At 46.4% G+C, this 18,854-nt stretch overlaps 1 protein-coding gene and 1 pseudogene across 2 annotated transcripts in view; one reads left to right on the top strand and one right to left on the bottom strand.

Annotated features, from left to right (window-relative positions):
- Positions 1-3,391, bottom strand: part of LOC149284699 (pecanex-like protein 1) — a 29,829-nt gene extending 26,438 nt beyond the window's left edge. For both annotated transcript variants that reach the window (XM_089496253.1, XM_089496255.1), the window contains exon 1: positions 3,239-3,391. In XM_089496253.1, coding sequence (XP_089352379.1) covers positions 3,239-3,391 — 153 coding nt within the window. The remainder of the gene's footprint in view (positions 1-3,238) is intronic.
- A 1,174-nt stretch (positions 3,392-4,565) lies between these two features.
- LOC149284698 (mitogen-activated protein kinase kinase kinase 9-like) lies at positions 4,566-18,265 on the top strand (annotated as a pseudogene).
- Positions 18,266-18,854: the final 589 nt, after the last annotated feature.

The raw sequence follows: 18,854 nt of genomic DNA, 5'->3' as shown, positions 1-18,854 counted from the left end.
AAACAATAACGGCCACTTTAACGGATTAGCCTTTACTATATTTAACATGTGCTTTTGGTTTTTAGTTATTCTTATATTTCGCCTCCCCTTCTCTCTCTCATCCATTTTCTTTCCTCTCTCTCTCTCTCTCTCTCTCTCTCTCTCTCTCTGCCCCATCGCTCCTTCCCTCCATCTCCCCACTTATCCATCTATCCCTAAATGTCCCGTCTGCCCTGGACCATGGCCACCTATCCCTGGACTTCACAACACCTCCTCTGAGCATCGATATAGAAGCCTATGCCCCCCCCTAACTGAAGGTTCTACTTAAACTAGATTCTTACTTTGCGATGAAAGATCTGATCTCACAAGAACGTAAGAGCCGCCATCTATGCCAGGGGTTGACAGATCCACAAAGAACGTACCAGCCAGGGAGCCAAGCTAAATTTCTATAGTAAAACATGGCTTTTTAGGATTAAAAGACGTAATAACCTAATGCAAGCATGGGTTAAGCAACAAATTGACAAGCTGGGTCCTAAATAACCCAATGTGGTTAAAAAAGAAAAGAGGGGGGTGTTAAACCCAAATACCAAAAAAACTCCCTATTTACTTAGGCAGAAAAATGATCAATGTGTTTATAACAAACCCACTCAAACCTGCGAGGAATGAACTTCCAATAAAAATATAGATATGTAATATATAGATATATAATATATAATAGATATCGCATAAGTGACGTGGAAGCAGATGGACTCCCATCATCGTCCCAATTCGTTTAAATACCCCAAATCTGTAGCGTATGACAGCGAGTACGCGGCCAAATCACGGGGGGGATTAAAATGCCTCCGTTGTAAACCGCTGGCAGGATTACCACCCGACAGCAGGCCCTTTTACACCAAACACGACGATCCTGAAGGGCATTAGTGCTGCGACACATTCCCCCCGGGCCGCAGACACCAAGGAAACCCTGAAAGCCATAGCCAGAGAGAGGCATTCAAGCAAATTAGTTTCTAATTCGCTGCCCCAAACAGCATCGATACCAAAACATGATCCATTACGGCTCATTAGCCAATTTGCTGCTTGTTAGAAAGCTGCAGCTCCAGAGCTGCAGTGCATCATCCCCAAACCACTGGCAGGAGAAAGCGCCTACCCCATGGAGATCTCACGAAGCAGGGCCGGAGGTGGCTAGGGGCAAATGGTTACGCTGCTAGGCACGGAACGCATCTCCTGCAAGTTGGGGAGTGAACCCCTCTATAAATAAGAGGCGGAGCTTCCTGATTTAAGTGCAAACGATGGCGTTTGGTTATTTCCTGTGACTTTTAACCCCTACCTCTAGGGGCAGAATGCATTGTGGGTGTGCAAAGTGTTTGCTTTGCTAATGCCTGGGGAAATCACCACGGCAACAACAGTGTTCCTGGTAATCGGATGAGTGGCTGCTATAACAACAAAAATACCTTCATAGCTTTGCACCAAGGGCTTAATATATGATGGGGGTTAAGATGCTTAAGCAACAACATTTTTCCTAATTTCCACTAATTTAGCTATTCTTTAAAGTGTACCAATACAGCACAGAACACCTCAGACATGTTACTAAGCGTGTTGCGTGATTTATAAACAACATTAATTGGCCATCACGGTTTTGCAAAGCCCAGAAGAGAGCGTCTCGTAAAACGAAGCCAACACGCCGCAGTTTATTATAGAGTAAGAACCCCCCCTCCATATGTATTTGCCAGCCCTCTTCCCTACCCCCATCGGCCCCCCGCCAGCCCCGGCTAGGGGCATCATAGGCCAAACCCATCCCCTCGCCGATGATCTGACTTTCCACAAGTCAGTTGAGGCTCTGCGGCCGCTGCGGGGGGATTCAGAGATCCACGTGCCTTCCGATAGGAGCGTTTCCCTATCGACCCCGCTTACTACCCCCGATAACTCTCGCTTTAGTGAATACAGCCCTTTCATGCTCGGTTAACCTCTGCCCATTTCTGTAAATGGAAATGTTATCGTCATTTAGAGAAACCTTCAATCCAGCCTCTTTTTGTTTTTTATCCAAATAATTTGGAATAAAAACCATTTACACAGCTAGGGGCACTAAAATCTAATAGATAGGTAAACTCTTTATATAAACATATATGATCATTTTAATATGCAAGCTCTGAGGCACAAGTTTATTACCTATACAATAGACCATTAAAATGAGTATTTGGGAACACGACGGCACCTCTCTCTCTCTCTCTCTCTCTCTCTCAATACATCCAATAAATAGAGGAATTATTTTCTACGTTCAAATTCACACCGCACATTAAATCAGACATTAACCCGCAATACAGCGCAGGAACACAGATCCTATACTAAGACCACACTAAACAAGTAAGCGGCAAGTAAGAACCCCACATGATAAATACCCCCGAAGCCGTCATTATTTAGGAATAATAAAAAGCAGGCGGGAGCCTATATATAAATAAATAAAATTAAAAAAAAGGAGAGCGTATCCAGAACGTATGGAATCGACACGCATTTGTTTAAATGACATGTAATATTATTTCATCGAGGTGTCGACGATACCGGCAGCTGCGATAAAAGATTATACTACGTGGTTATTTAAAACCCAATAGATTGGTAAACGGTTTTTAGGGGTCCACATTGTCAGACGTGCCAGCCTTTAGACAATAAGACGATGGAACCAGCTGTATGAACAGTCAAAGGGACTTTACTGTCCCCGACACACGCTAAAGGAGAAGGGAGAGCTTTCCGCGCATGCGCACAGGGGCCCGGGCAGACCCCCGCCAACTGCCAGCGCTAGAGCTGCCTGGCGGCAGGTATACAATGTGCCGGGAGATTGTACTCGGCCACACGCGTCTGCTACACGGCATGTAGCTGGGGGCCTGGGGGCAGGCGTATGTGGAGGGGCTTCTACAGGATCACCACCTCACGGATGTACTAAAAGGGCCACTGCCAATTATGAAAGCATATATAATGGCTGAAGCGTCCCATTAAACATACACACACACATTATATATATATATATATATATATAGTATATGGGATGTATGGAAACTGACAATAATGGAAAAAAAGAGCTGCTGATGATGAGTAGTAAATACACCTGCCCTCCATGACGGGGTTCACGCTAAGGTAATGGCCCCCCCTGCCCCCAGGGGCCTGGCAGTGCCCTTTACTGGTGACACTCATCCCGGTGCTGCTCGGGCTGGGGCATGGCGGCAGGCCTCGGGAGTAGCAAACATGGTGGAACGCAGGCCACACTCACCATGTACAGGGTGAACGGGAAGCAGAGCAGGAAAAGCCAGATATAGAGATGCAGGGTGTTGACGAAGGTGCTCTGGTGGGGGTCATAATACCAGCCCCCGGTGATGGAAGCCCAGACTCCCTGCCGGAGGATCTGCAGCGTCTGAGAGCCCATGTTCCTCCCTCAACCCGAAGCGGGTCTCCGCCAACAGCGCCCCTCCGGGGGCGCCTTCACCTCCCCGTCCGTAAAAGAAGAGGACTTCGGCGACGGGAGATAGGCCAAGGCGGCCTCACGGCGGACATTTTATCTCCTCTCACCCCCCGGAGGAAGCTCGGGTCCGCCAGCAACGAGCGGCCTTAGCCTTCAGCACCCAATATCCCTTCAGCCCAACCATAGAGTGCGAGCTAGAAGGGCTACGAGCCCGAGAAGAGAACGTTTAAGGGATCTATCACCACCTATCGGTCATTAGCGATCCTACACCAGCTTCTAATACAATGTGACAAAGTGCACTCAATGTTTATATTATGAACGCCTGGAAACAATTTCATTCATTTTATTTCAATGTTTGCTACTTTAATTTACTACTGATTGATAACTTCCATCTAGCTCTGTAATTATTTCCCCACCCATGCATATAGCGCCGCAGAATAATACAATGGTGCTGCGTATAGATAAATACATAAGATGAAGAATTGACTTCAGTTACTAATACTCATTTATTAGGCTGTAATCATATATATTTTCCATCGGGCAGGAGGAGGTAGTGGCAGTGCCCGTGCACCTCCTTCTCCTTGTGGTAGAGGATGTAAGGTCAGTGCAGGACAGGCCCTCCAGCCCTGCCCTGGGCACCAAGGGCCCCACAGTTATGGCTCTGTGAGAATGTATACGACTCAAAAGCACAGGAACAGCACAAAATAGCATGTTTTGTGAACTGGGTCTAGGGTGGTAGGTCCAAGGGGTGGCAGCACTACTGGGCATCAGGCACCTTGGTGGCCTCCAAGCTCATGCAGCCAGTTGGGAAGCTCTGTCATTGCCGCCCATTCACACAAGCCGCCCTCCATCCAAGGGATCTTTGGTTTGGCTAGCATGGACATCCGAGGCAGCTGCTCCTCACCCTACACAACCTTCTAACGCAGAGCACCGAGATACAACGTCTCCGCAAACAGATCAAGCAGCTGCTTAGCCGTCCCGTTGGCTTAACTGGCCTTCTCGAAAATGTAGGAGTGACGTCGCATTCCTATAAAGCATACATTAAAAATATAAAACACCAGTATCACACCCCTTAGTTCTTGTGTAATTATTCTATTAGTAGAGATGGCCCCCCCCCCCTTAATCTTTTAACGTTGAGATGCCCCGGCCCATTCGTCCACCACTTGGAGATCCCACCGCCCTGGTAATGGGATTTTATCAGCATGCTGATGCTAGAAGGAACAGGCCTTGGACAGCCATGTATAAAAGTACAACACCCACAACTATTACAAATGTGAAAGAAAGGACATCTTTGCCTATTTCAAGTATTTCTACATTCCACACATGGGTGGTGATTGTGTTTCCAGACTATACGACATACATGCACCTAACGCAATTTTTCTAGCTGCTAAACTCAGTTGTGATTGGGGTCAACTATATCTTTAATATCTCTTATTACCTCACTGAGACTTTCTTAGGCTTATAAATGGAACCGATTCTAATAATTATCATCATCATGCCCCTTTTAGCTGCCTGTTATAGGCCCATCTCATCCAACAGGCAATGTTAACATTACCCAGAGAGACGCTTTGATCGTGCCTCGCTGTCAGGGCAGTTTCTACAGATGTCGGTGTCTAGCGCATGTGCTGTAGGCACGACCAAGAATGCTCTTCTAAATTTGATATTCCGTGGTTGACCTGCTCCTCATCTCTTCAATAATGACATCCAAAGGAACGCCATACCTAATCAACAGGCTTTATAACCTTGCCCCTTCCCCTCCCCAGAAGCCTAGGTCATAAACACACCTGACCTAATCAACAGGCTTAATAACCCTGCCCCCCCTCACCTGAAGCCTATGTCATTAACACACCTGACCTAATCAACAGGCTTAATAACCCTGCCCCCCTCACCTGAAGCCTATGTCATTAACACACCTGACCTAATCAACAGGCTTAATAACCCTGCCCCCCTCACCTGAAGCCTATGTCATTAACACACCTGACCTAATCAACAGGCTTAATAACCCTGCCCCCCTCACCTGAAGCCTATGTCATTAACACACCTGACCTAATCAACAGGCTTAATAACACTGCCCCCCTCACCTGAAGCCTATGTCATTAACACACCTGACCTCATCAACAGGCTTTATAACCCTGCCTCTCAGTAATGTGGGTTTGCGTTCATTAAGTTACATTGTCTGAAGCGATAGGGCATGCTGGTTGTGGTATTGCTGGCCTGTTGGTTGTGGTATTGCTGGCCTGTTGGTTGTGGTATTGCTGGCCTGTTGGTTGTGGTATTGCTGGCCTGTTGGTTGTGGTATTGCTGGCCTGTTGGTTGTGGTATGGCTGGCCTGTTGGTTGTGGTATGGCTGGCCTGTTGGTTGTGGTATGGCTGGCCTGTTGGTTGTGGTATTGCTGGCCTGTTACCTGTTTGGACCTGGGCTGCTTATTGGGGTTATCCCCCTTTTTGTTTGTTGCCTGGGCTGTTCTAAGTTCATACTCCCCAGTAGACTTGGCATGCCTCCTACTCTGCTACTTACGGTGAGATGTATCTGCTTTGTTTAATATGCATATATTCAGCTTTGTGATTTGTGTATCGTTTCCATCATTGTGTTTTTATGCTCCTGGAGTCTAGTAAGGCCTGAACCCAAGCCTTCCACACCTGATGTTTATGGCTGGCCTAAGAACATTAGATGCCCTGTGTAAGTATCAGACGTATCTCCATGCACCCACAAAGGTCTGCTTCCCTTGTTGGCCTGGTCATATGATCTACTATGGCTAGTAGTCTAGCAGCCATGTGCCCCACCTCCAGACCTTTATGCTACCCACCAGGGTCAGGATACAAATTCTATTCTAAGAATTCTGCTTTTTATTTTTTCACCCCATTGTAACTCTTATTGTCTTTCCATGTTCCCCCTTGCTATTTAGTTATGGGTATTACCACTGGCTGCCACTGGATGTCATACTCTGCTGTCACCTGCTTGGGAACTTCGCTGCATACATAAACACCAAAACCTATTGCAAGGAGAGCACGTAAGGGAAAAAGGTATCTACAAAGTAAATCTTTATTAAACAATATGATTTAAATACATATAAAAAACATATATATAATATAAAAGCATCTCGGCACCAAGACACACATAGGAAGGTACATATGAACAGAGGCACAAGACTACAGGAACTAGGATGGGAATATGTATGTATATGAAGGCACAAATAAGAAACACAAGCGATAAAGTAAAAAGGAACAGATGAAATAACACACAGCAATGGTACATCGGTGCTCAAACGTTACTAACCAAACCTAGAAACAGGGCTGAAGACGGCTAAAAGCCTGGTAATGAATGGTGCCAAACATACCGACCCCGCCGTACGTTTCGCTGCAATGAGCTTCACTGCATACTAATGGTGAAAATAAGCCAGCAGGTTTTTCTTTGGATTGTATATTTAGGTATCATAAATTTAATATATCTATCATAAATCTGTATTATAAATCCGCATCATAGATCCCTCTCGTAAATCCACATTATATATCTATCATAAATACATATTAACGATCCATATTGGAAATTCATATTATATATTTGTATCTTAAGTCCATATATTATAAATCTGTGTTGTATATCCGCATCATAAATATATTGGAAATCTGTATCATAAATTCATATTAGCAGTTTATATCATAATTCCACATCAAAAATCCATATTGTATATCTTGATCATTAATACATATTACATGTCTATTATATTATAAATCCTTATAAGTCTGTATCATAAATCCATGATATATCCATAGTGTATTACAAATCCATATTATAAATATTATATATCCATATCACAAATCCATATTTAAATCCATATTATATATCTGTATCATAAATCCTTATATATCCATAGTATATTACAAATCCATATTTAAATCCATATGTATCTGTATCAAATTCATATGATATATATATAGTATATTACAAATCCATATTATATATCTGTATCACAAATCCATATTTAAATCCATATTATATATCTGTATCATGAATCCATATTATATTATAAATCCATATTATATATCTGTATCATGAATCCATATTATATTAGAAATCCATATGGTATATCTGTATCATGAATCCATATTATATTAGAAATCCATATTATATATCTGTATCATGAATCCATATTATATTAGAAATCCATATTGTATATCTGTATCATGAATCCATATGGTATATCTGTATCATGAATCCATATGGTATATCTGTATCATGAATCCATATGGTATATCTGTATCATGAATCAATATTATATTAGAAATCCATATTGTATATCCGTATCATGAATCCATATTGTATATCCGTATCATGAATCCATATTGTATATCCGTATCATGAATCCATATTGTATATCTGTATTATGAATCCATATTATATATCTAAAACATGTTTATTTTTGTCTCCAAGAACAAATATTAACCCTTTGTAAGCCAAAGAAGTAAAAGTGAAAGCACCGCACAGATGGGAACGAAATACTCGTTTATAAACCTGAACCGTGAATGACTTTTCTTCCTCTAGGGTCGGTTTCACCCTCACGTAAATGTTCTGTTCATTTGTTTTTTAGGAAAAAATGAATTGTGACCGAAAGCCAGATCCAAATAAATGTATCCGACAGCAGGTAGAAGACCCTATGACATCATATCCTGGAGCTATGAGGACGGCGGCGCAGAAAATAAATACTTAAAACAAATAACAATGGGTATGTAACAGACCTAAATATATAAGACTATGTAAAGACTCAGACCTTAATCAGTCGTTGGTCTTGTCTTACATCCTGGAGCCATATGCTTTCATTTCTCTTACTGTTAGCCTCCACCACATCTGCTGGGAGGCTGTTCCACTCATCTACCACAGTTAAAGTGAAACGTCCTTGCAGTGTATATAAGCCTCTGGCTCTCTAGAGTTACTCTAGGGTCTGCTGTTTTAACATCTGAAAGTCTACTGAAGCCCTGTCCCCGTCTTGTAAAATAAGCCACTATTATGTAATTATCTCCCAGGCCTTCTCTTTAACGCGTAACATTTCGGACAATTCCCGCGTGCCCGCGCTCTTAGTGTGGGCGGGGCCATGTGACGACATCCCGCTTCCGAGTGTTACTGCGCAGGCGCAGCCGAGGAAGCAAGGTACCCGGCTGGACGGACACCTTTCGTATCCGCCCGTGACCGGGCAAGTGATCGCGGGGCGCTGTTTAAAAAGGGGGCCTACCCCGGGAAACCTCTCCCCGCCGTGCGGGACTTATGGGGAGATTGCGGGGCTGTCCCGCTCAGGGCGGGAAGTCTGGGAAGCCAAGCCAAGACCTTCTAATTTCACTTCCTCTGACTTGTTTCCACCTACAGAGTGTCGGTGTATGAGCACAAGGCTCCTGGGCCCAAGCAAGACCTATGGATCAGTTCAATGGAGCCCCTCAGATCTCTGCTCTCCCTGCCTGGCAGCAGCAAAGCTTCATTTGGCTTAACTAGAGGGGCAAATGCCTCCATATTGCCGGTGCCCCTGGTCACAGAGGAGGATGAGGAGCAGGAGGACAGAGACAGGAGCCTCATCAGACGGGGCTACATGGATGGAGAGGATGATGCTGGACGGGGAGGAGTGCCTGGGGTCACTGGGGGGCAGCCCTCCACCTCCCCACTTAACCCCTTCTATTGGACTGCTGTGTTTGACTACGAGGCCACTGCGGAGGACGAGCTGACACTGAGGCTGGGTGACCTGGTCCAGGTGCTGTCTAAGGACTCGCGGGTGTCCGGGGACGAAGGCTGGTGGACGGGGAAGATCCAGGACCGAGTGGGCATCTTCCCCAGCAATTATGTGACCACCACTCAGAGCTTCTCCAGCAAGCTGCAGTGCAAGAGGGAAGAGCTGCCCTGCTACCCAGCCTCCGCGCTGCACTGTAAGGCGACGCCGATCCGGTAGCCCCGGGGGCCGTAAACGTTTAATGTATGCAAGCGCAGGTGTCTTGTTGGACTCCTGTCCGACGTGCCGGAGCTGAGAGTATATCACATGCAATTATATATGTCTGCTCTGAACACGTGTCCTACACGCCAAAGAGCTGGGCAGCGGGGCAAGGGACAGATATGTATTCTGTAGAGTCATCCCATGTGGCAAGACAATTTAAAGGGACCTCTCGGCGATCAGATGCTGAAAAAATGGATGGTTGGTTGCCGGCATGTCCTTTTAAAGGCCCCGTTGCCACGTTCGCAAAATGGTTACTTTTTGACAATATTTTTTATCGTAACGATACATTGTTCGCTACTTTTGAGTCTCTTTCCAACTGGTCATTGATTTGTACCAAGATGCTCCACTTTTGGAATCCTCCACCTGGGTACAAATGATGATGCTGCCCATTTTCCATAAGTAAATGGGGAGAAAAAAAGCGTATGTTATAATAATTAAGTCTGTGTTCCCACTCCAGGCGGGCCCTTCGGGAAGTGCCAATTCATAAGACCCTTTCCCCTAAACTAAATAACTAAATTGTCAGTTTATTCTGATTGGGGGGGCCGTAGCTGTGGATTTTCTTCTTGCCGCAAGCCAATAGGTGCAGACGTTCTTCGGATATAAAATCCGCCTTCTGTCTCGTTTGACTCCTCCCCCAGCTGCTTCTGTTGTAATCAGGAAGTGTACCTCAGTATGCTGCTGGCACACTGTACCCCAATTCTAGCCAATTGAAATTGATGAGTAGCAGCACCCGATCACTTAGGTTCTATCTGAATGTTGATGCTTCGCTCGCATACACGGAGCGAAGGAGGAAAAAAAACGAGACAGAAGTCCTATTTTGGGGCTTGAATAACTAAATGCATTTGGAAATAAAATCAGGAGACCCTGGGGGTTAAGATGTCCGGTGTTTTCCCATTGAGTGAATTTATCCCTCTTTTTCTGTCTTTCAGTACTAGAGATAGACTTCTCGGAGCTGCTTTTAGAAGAAATCATCGGGATCGGAGGCTTCGGGAAGGTGTACCGCGCCGTCTGGGGAGAAGAGGAGGTGGCCGTTAAAGCCGCGCGGCACGATCCCGACGAGGACATCAGCCAGACGATCGAGAACGTCCAACAGGAGGCCAAACTGTTCGCCATGCTGAATCACCCCAACATCATCGCGCTGCGCGGCGTCTGCTTAAAGGAGCCCAATCTGTGCTTGATAATGGAGTTCGCTCGCGGCGGATCCTTGAATCGCGTGCTCTCCGGAAAGAAGATCCCGCCGGACATCCTCGTGAACTGGGCCGTGCAGATCGCCAGGGGAATGGATTACTTGCACAACGAAGCCATCGTACCCTTCATACATCGTGACCTGAAATCCAGCAACAGTAAGTGAGGCTGTATAGACGCCAACGCAGAGTGAGATTATATATATGTGTATATGTATGTCTATCCTTATTTAGCAAATCAAGCCTTTTTCCTATTCTGTTCTGAGCTGCTTTGTTGGATCCCTTGGTGGCGTGTGGATGCAGGCTGTGCCAGGCGCTCACTACTCTGTATAGAAACATAGAACCAGTGCATCGGACCCATTCAGCCCACCAAGTGCCGCTATGCCATGCATGTTTATATCCCCTCACTGTATTAGCCTCTACCACTTCTGCTGAGAGGCTGTTCCACTTTTCCACTGTGAGCAAAGCAGGCTTGTTCAGGTCTGTAGAAGGCTTATAAACGGCCCTGCCCTTTGCTACGTGTCTCCCGGCAGCAGGGGTCCTGGATTACTGCCGGAACAATGCGAGGGTAGGTCGTGAATGAAGCAAGAATAACGGTCTCGCCGCCAACAAAGGAGTCCCAGGGAGGGCTCAACCGTCCCTTTAATTCCGGGTCCAGCTGCAGATCTCCCCGTGCGTCCAGGACTGCAAAGTATGCTCCTTGCGCATGTTCTTGGTACGTGTATAATTCTTACGGTGCCCATTGAAGGAAATTAAAGGTTCAGTAGTTAAATACCGGCGATTATTTCATTCACTAAATGTTCTTGCTTCAGTAAAACTGAAGCCCCCCAAAGCTAATGCCCCCTAGCTTGCCATGCGCTGTGCATGATATGGACCAAGGTGCCTTTTAAGGCTCTTGTACAGATTTTCTTTTTAATATTTTAAATGAAAATGGTTAATTCTTTGCACTTAGTAATGTGTATATATATAAAGATATACAATAATGGCTCTTATAGAGGTGGTAGCGCAGTAGTCCGCTGTACCCTTTTTGGGTCTCTAACGTTCAAGGCTCAGACACTTATAATGGGGATCTTCAGTTTTACCAATCCCATCAGCCTTGGCCATCTGCCGTCCGATGTCTGGCCTCTGCTGTATTGAAGATTTCTCCATCCCTTAGATCTTTGGTATCTCCGCTCAACGACGCTACTGCATCTGCTGGCGCTTCTCCAATCTATGTGATTGGAGAAGCGATCGTAATGGCTAATATTTAAATCCATGAGCTCAGTTGTATGACACGAGGCTTTGCTTTAGGAAGGGCTCAGCCAGGCAAGTCTTCCCTGCGGGGAGGATAAACGTGGCCCCGCGCAATGATTAAACACAAATGCTGCGGCTGGTGCCTAGCAAAGTGCTGGATCGCCGAGGCAGGGTATCGCGCCTTATGTTCTGCGTACTAATAGCTGGCTGCGTGGATGAAGACGGGCCGTACTGTATAGAAGTACGAAGCGCTTATACCGGGGCGGCTGGCCTGCTAAGTGGTGCAATCGATGCGTATTCAGCGGGATTGAATTGCAGTCCTGAATTATTTAATGCCCCCCCCTCGGCATGCGCTGCCTCTGCACTGTATTCCTTCACTGTATTAGCCTGTACAGTGTCTGCTGTGCGGCGCTTCCACTTATTCCGGCCCTTGGTTGGTCTGCTGTGCCCACTCACTATGCGTAGAAGCCGTGCCAGAGCTCTAGGAATGCGCGATTTCACGGTTTATTTGCAACGAGGACACACAGGTTTTTCACAATGCCGCTGGAAGGCAGTTCCAGGCAACCCCCTCATTGTTTGCGCATGTGGAGGAAGAGGGGGATTGTGCCGCTGTCTCCCAGTAAATTTAGCACTGCGACCTTTCCGCAGGAAGCCGGTTATCTACTTGGGTCAGACTTCCTGCGCCGGCCGCCGCCAGCTACAGTGATCTGCCGTGTCAAACATTAACCCCTTCACTGTTAACATGATACGGAAACAAGTAGGATGCCCTTTAACCCCTTCACTGCAGAGAACGTGTCCGGTCCATGAATCCAATGGATGGGCTTTGCGTTAATGTACACAAGCAGGATCCGCCGCCCAAGCGAAGCGTGTCTGATTTCCACCGCGCCTTATATATGCAGCGACAATAATCGGTCTGTGGGGTTCAAAATAAGGGTGCAGTCCCTGTGTGGCTTTTTTCCGGGGTGATCTATTGACAGTCTTTCTGGGCTTTCAACTGAATTCAGCAAGCGGGGCTCCTCTTTTTACCTGGTGATAGATCTATTCAGAGCGCTGGATCCGTGCACGGGGCCCAAAGGCCCTTCTTTGCTGTATTGGCCGAAGGACTGCGGATTCTGTAAGTGCTATGATTGCATACCTCCCGACAGTCCTGTCTTCACGGGACTGTGTGTGAGAGGACGGGGCCGCCGGAACACATTGCCCGACATGGAGCTTTACACGGGACGCTGACGTGTCGCATGACCTCGTCCTTTTAGACAGCTCCATTTGTGTATCGGCAAACAATGTGCTAGGCATCAAGCAGGAAACAAAGGGGGTCCAGCTGTTCATTGTTTCTTCCATGTCCTCTTTGCGTGAAGATGTTTCGCAGGCAACAAGCAGTATCCGGGGGGTCAATCAAAGCATAACCCTGAAAATTGTCCTTTCATCTTTTGTTAATAGAAAGAAAGTTGAGTTTTGCCATACTGTAAGTTATTGGAGGATGTTATTTTAGCTACCAAGTGTTAATTGTGCTTTGATTAGGACAAGCGATGGCATATGGCTCCTGAATCTAAGACCAACGACTAGACGGGCCTATTAGGTCTTATTTGCCATGAAAATCTGTTTCTATGTACTGTAACAGAAAGGCAAACACTCTTCCTATTTGCCTCTTGAAACGCAAGCAACTTGTAAAAGCTCCCCCCCCCCCCCCATTTTCGGGCAGTTTTAATTCTAGAAACGGTCGAGAACGGAGATCTCGTCAACAAGATCCTAAAGATCACGGACTTTGGCTTGGCGAGGGAATGGCACAGGACTACTAAAATGAGTGCCGCGGGGACCTACGCGTGGATGGCACCCGAGGTTATCCGTTCTTCGATGTTCTCCAAGGGCAGCGATGTCTGGAGGTAAGACTTCAGAGATTTATTTCGCGGATGATACGGTCCAAACGTATCAGTGACGCTTAATATTTTACACCGAGAGGGTTTGCATAGTTTGTTTTACATTTTGGGTCTAATTATTGCTGTTTATGCTTTCTGCAAAGCTATGGAGTGCTGCTGTGGGAGCTTCTGACCGGGGAAGTACCGTTCCGTGGAATTGACGGGCTGGCTGTCGCCTACGGGGTCGCTATGAACAAGTTATCCCTTCCCATTCCTTCCACTTGCCCGGAGCCCTTTGTCCGACTCATGGAAGGTGCGATGGAATCATTTAAAAGCCTATTCGTTCACAATAAGTGCTGTGCTGTTATGGTAGTTTATATAACACGCACACACATTCTAACCTGCATCTGTGAATAGTGGTACACGTACAGATGGAAAGGCATCGGGGGCTATTCGGTGTAGGCTGGACACACTGAGGTCCCAATGACTCTCCAGAGTGACCTTAAAACATTTCAGGCTTGGTAAATGTTTCTAAGCGTTCAGAACTCTGGTGGGTATCGTCTCACGTTAGTTACATTTACATTTCTTGTGCTTAGAACATAAAAATGGAAATAGGCAAGAAATGTACGAAACCAAGTCGCTCGTTTTTATACCAAGTGGTATCTTCTAAACTGCTGGGCATCGGATTGGATTGCAATGAAAAGTTCAGAGCAAAGCCCAGCGTGTTGGGTTTGCTGTAACCCAGTGAATGTTTTTAACTCTTGCTTTTTCTTCTCGCCAGATTGCTGGAACCCTGACCCTCATTGTCGTCCCGCCTTCACCAACATATTGTTTCAGCTCACCACCATACAGGAGTCCGGCTTCTTCGAGATGCCCAAAGATTCCTTCCATTCACTGCAGGAAGACTGGAAGCAGGAGATACAAGAGATGTTCGACCAACTCAGGGCCAAGGAAAAGGTGGGAGCATTCCTGTGCCTGTCCCAGGAAAAGACTTTTAGGTTTATAAACGAATACAACGTAAACCAGACACTTATGTTTAGGGTACACTTGATATATTGACATATGGGGGTCTATATAGTTGGGGCAGTCAAGTATGACCACCTAAAGCTCTTCCATCTGGTATGACCCAACACGACTCGCGCGTCTCACATTTCTTTTTGAAATCAGGAATTGAGGAGCTGGGAGGAGGAACTGTCCCGCGCGGCCCTAGAGCAGAAGAATCACGAAGAACTGCTACGGAGGCGAGAGCAAGAACTGGCGGAGCGGGAGATCGATATACTGGAACGGGAATTGAACATCATAATTCATCAGCTGTGTCAAGAGAAGCCCAAGGTTAAGAAGCGCAAGGGGAAATTTAAGAAGAGCAGACTCAAGATGAAGGATGGCAACATCATCAGCCTGCCCTCAGGTGAGTCTTACTGGCTTTTTCGGAGTGTGATGGAACATATGCAGTATATATTATGTTTTGAATTATATCGCAATGTAAAGGCTTTCTGACTAGTAAATTATTGGCCAGACTGAGTTATGGTTCACGTGTACCAACAGCTAACGTATCCAACCCCGAGCGGCCCGTGTTCTTTCAAGCAGAAGTGAGACCCTTGGCTTTGCTTGTAATACCGGTGCCATGGGTAGGGGTTAATTGGATCTCCATGTTTCGGTACGTGGCACGTGATGTTGAAACGATTGTAAACATGTTAACCAGTAGAACGTTTAGATGTAACGTCCTCCCAACTGACCGGATATAATTACTATAAAAATCAGATAATATGTATGGCTTGTATACACAACCGCGCCATTGAAGTGTCTGCGGGTGATGCGTTTCTGTTGCTCTGATGTGCCGTGCTTCGCTTTGCAGATTTCCAACACAAGTTCACGGTGCAAGCTTCGCCTACCATGGACAAAAGGAAGAGCTTGATTAGCACAAAGTTTAGCCCCCCTGCGAGTCCCACCATTATCCCTCGGCTTAGAGCCATTCAACGTAAGTAGCCTTGTAGATCGCTAATCTACTGCGCTATGAAAGCATGGCCTGGAACCCGCAACAAAGCTCTTGCTTCTCTATTGTGGTCAGACTAACACTTCAGTGCCGCTGAATTGATGTTTAAGGAGAACAAAAGTAAATTATTGTTCTTATCAGCGCTTCAGTACCTATGATGGGTAGGTGTCCTGCCGCCACTAAATAGGCCACGCACGGTTCTTATTTGTAAACCATTTGTTGCCAGCGTTCGTTGGGGGCATCGGTAGGGGGCATGTTACCCAAGATTAGTAACCTAGTAGTAACCTCTTGCCCCCGCATGCCCATTTAAATTCTTGAGCCCTGATTTTAAATACAGGCTTCCTTCCCCAAAATTCGCAGGTCATTGCGGCAGAATTTCTTGCTAATTACACTCGAAAGATGTTTGCAAATCGAAACCAATAAGCAGCCAGTACTGCTATAACCATTCTAACGTTCATTTATCTTTGAAATGGTTACCTCTCGCTGCGACCAGTGACCCCAGGGGACTCTAACAAATCAAGAAATCGGAGCACCGGTGGCTCAAAAGATGAAAGTGAAGATGACGAGAAGAGAGACCAGAAGAAAAAGGTCCGACCGTGGGTGCCAGGGGCTCTGGGCAGCAAAGACACAGGGGTGGCAGAGGACTGGTAAGTGCTGGACATCGCGGTACTTCTGGCTTTTTTTTTTCGCCATTCGCATTCCATCCCCTGCAAAAGCTCGCTTAGTTTGGTAACTTCTTATTTTTATAGGAAAGTGTAACATACCGTAAGTCACCGTTGCTAACCGTGATCTGTTATCCTTCACAAGCCTTAGGGTGTCCACTGAGGGTTCAAAGCCGTGCTCCTCTAATACTTTATATAACGGGAAGTCCTCAAGAATGACCAACACTCCTGGCTTCAGCACGGTGACGGAAACGGGTAAATAGAATGGCTTGATTTATTTATTTTTATTTTTTTTTTCTAAGAAGGTTTTGTGAACTAAAAGTTTTCTTTATTTAATAGACACAGAGAATGCCAGTGACACAGGCGTGAACCATGTGGATATCAAAGAGTCCCAAACACCTACATCCAACAAGTCCTACCTCTGCATACCATTCCACAAAGGAGGAGATGATGTGGAGGGCCCGTTTAGCGATACTAGTGACAACCCCACACCGGTAAACTCGGCTACAAGCACCCCACAGCTCACCCCCACTAATAGCCTCAAGCGTGGATCTCAGAACAAGCGGTGCTCAATGGTTCTTCTAGGATGCGGTGCTCTTCTTGCCACTGTGGGCTTAGGCTTTGACCTACTGGAAGCAGGCAAGTGCAATATAAGTCAGGAGGAACCTGAGCCAAAAGAAGAGAAGAAAAAGAAAGAGAGCCTCTTCCAACGAGCCGCCCGTCCACGGAGAAGCACCAGTCCGCCCTCCAAAAAGCTTTTTAGAAAGGAGGAGTTGCCATCCCATCCTGCAGAACCTACAACATCAATCACTTTGCAGTCCTTGTCTTCCATTTCCGAATGTAATTCCACTCGCTCGCTGCTGCATTCTGACAGCGATGAGTTGGTGGTGTACGAGATGCCTACCACTCCTGTAGAGGAACAGCCGCCTGCTGTCAGCAATCCGCTGGTGAACGTGCACATCGAGACGTTCAAACGTGATCCCAACCAGTCGCTGACCCCAACCCATGTGACTTTAAACACCAGGGCCCATCATGGACACAGGAGAACCCCTTCTGATGGCGCAATCAAAGTTCCCGTGATTGCTAATGGAACACCAGCCAGCAACTGTGTAGTAAGCTGCTCCGGAGCAAGTAAGTGATGGTATCTTGTTACTCAAGGCCTTCTGTGTCTTCTTCAGCCTATAATCTACAAGAGAGACAGATGGGTTTGATATATTGATTAGCTAATGAGGCGAGACGTTTGTTCATTTTGGTCACCACGTCTTGAGGTCAGAGTGGGTGAATTGTGCGAAATACAACTGTTAACCGGTAAATTACCCGTCTGTCACCAAATAGAGGTTATTCTAAGGTCAGATTGGTGGTTCGTTGGTCATCCGAACAGAAAGCGGGTACAGTAGAAAATGCCTTGAGATATCATGGCTTATATCAGAAAGTGTGATGTCTTGCTCTTGTTTTCTTTACCCAGATACCACCTCCCCTAGCAGAGACCCACAAGAGTTCCCACGTCTTCCCGACCCAAATCTGGTCTTCCCTCCCACCCCACGGCGCTGGAACGTGCAGCTGGACTCAACACTGGAAAGGCCCAAAACACTGGAGATTGTCCCTAGGCCTCGACCATCAACCAACAGACAAAGACTGGACTCCTGGTGGTTTGTGTCGCCCAGCAGAACCCGCAGCGACTCCCCTGCGAACAGCTCATGCACTGAAACCCCCAGCAACTTGGACTCCTTCTTCGCCAGCAGCAGCGGAAGCACCGTGGAGGAACGGCCCGCGTTTTCTGGCTTTACCCCGTCGCAGGTGCCACGGCCTGTAGGCGAACGGACGCTTCTAGATGTGGACGTAGAAGGCCAGAGCCAAGATAGCACTGTCCCCCTATGCAGAACAAAGCTCAAAGTCTACACCACTGCAGCCTGTGAACAAAAACAAGAATTCTGGTCTTAAAAGGCACGCTGAACGTGATTGGCAGCCGCAGCCGCAGATCTTGCACTGAATGCACTTTGAGGATCAAAGAAATCACTGGAAGGCAATATAAAATGTAGTCCTTATGCTGCTCACCCTAATTCTTAAATACACCCCTTCATTCCTAGGAGACAGACTTGTATAATTTTTTAATTTTTTTGGTCTTGTACACTGGATCCTGATAATTCATTTTTAAAGGACTCTATTCATTCCGGATAAATGTTTGTCTGTATGTTTCGTCTTTCAATGGTCTTCTAGTGAACATCTCCATCTCGCATTGCGTTGTCAGCCGACGCCATACACCGCAGCACCAAGCCCCCTCGTTGTTAAAGCCTCCTTATGTTCCATTTAACCTGCACCCTCCGTGCTGTTGCGGTTTCTCCTAGGTCCATGTCATTTAAGTCTTGCACACGGATATCCATTATAGTTCCTGGCAATACCCATGCGAGATATACTCCTAAACTGTACACTGGACCTAATGGGGGACATTAAGAAAAAAAAAGTGAAGTGGCCGCTCTAAGCCACCATCCTCAATCATGTTTGGTTTCTGGTCTGTTGTCATGCCGGTGCG

The sequence above is a fragment of the Sceloporus occidentalis genome, unplaced genomic scaffold (genome assembly GCF_023333645.1).
Source record: "Sceloporus occidentalis isolate IW3139 unplaced genomic scaffold, rSceOcc1.0.p SCAF_89, whole genome shotgun sequence".
Lineage (NCBI taxonomy): Eukaryota > Metazoa > Chordata > Lepidosauria > Squamata > Phrynosomatidae > Sceloporus > Sceloporus occidentalis.
The sequence above is the reverse complement of the archived record's forward strand: the minus strand, read 5'-3'. Positions and strand labels throughout refer to the sequence as shown.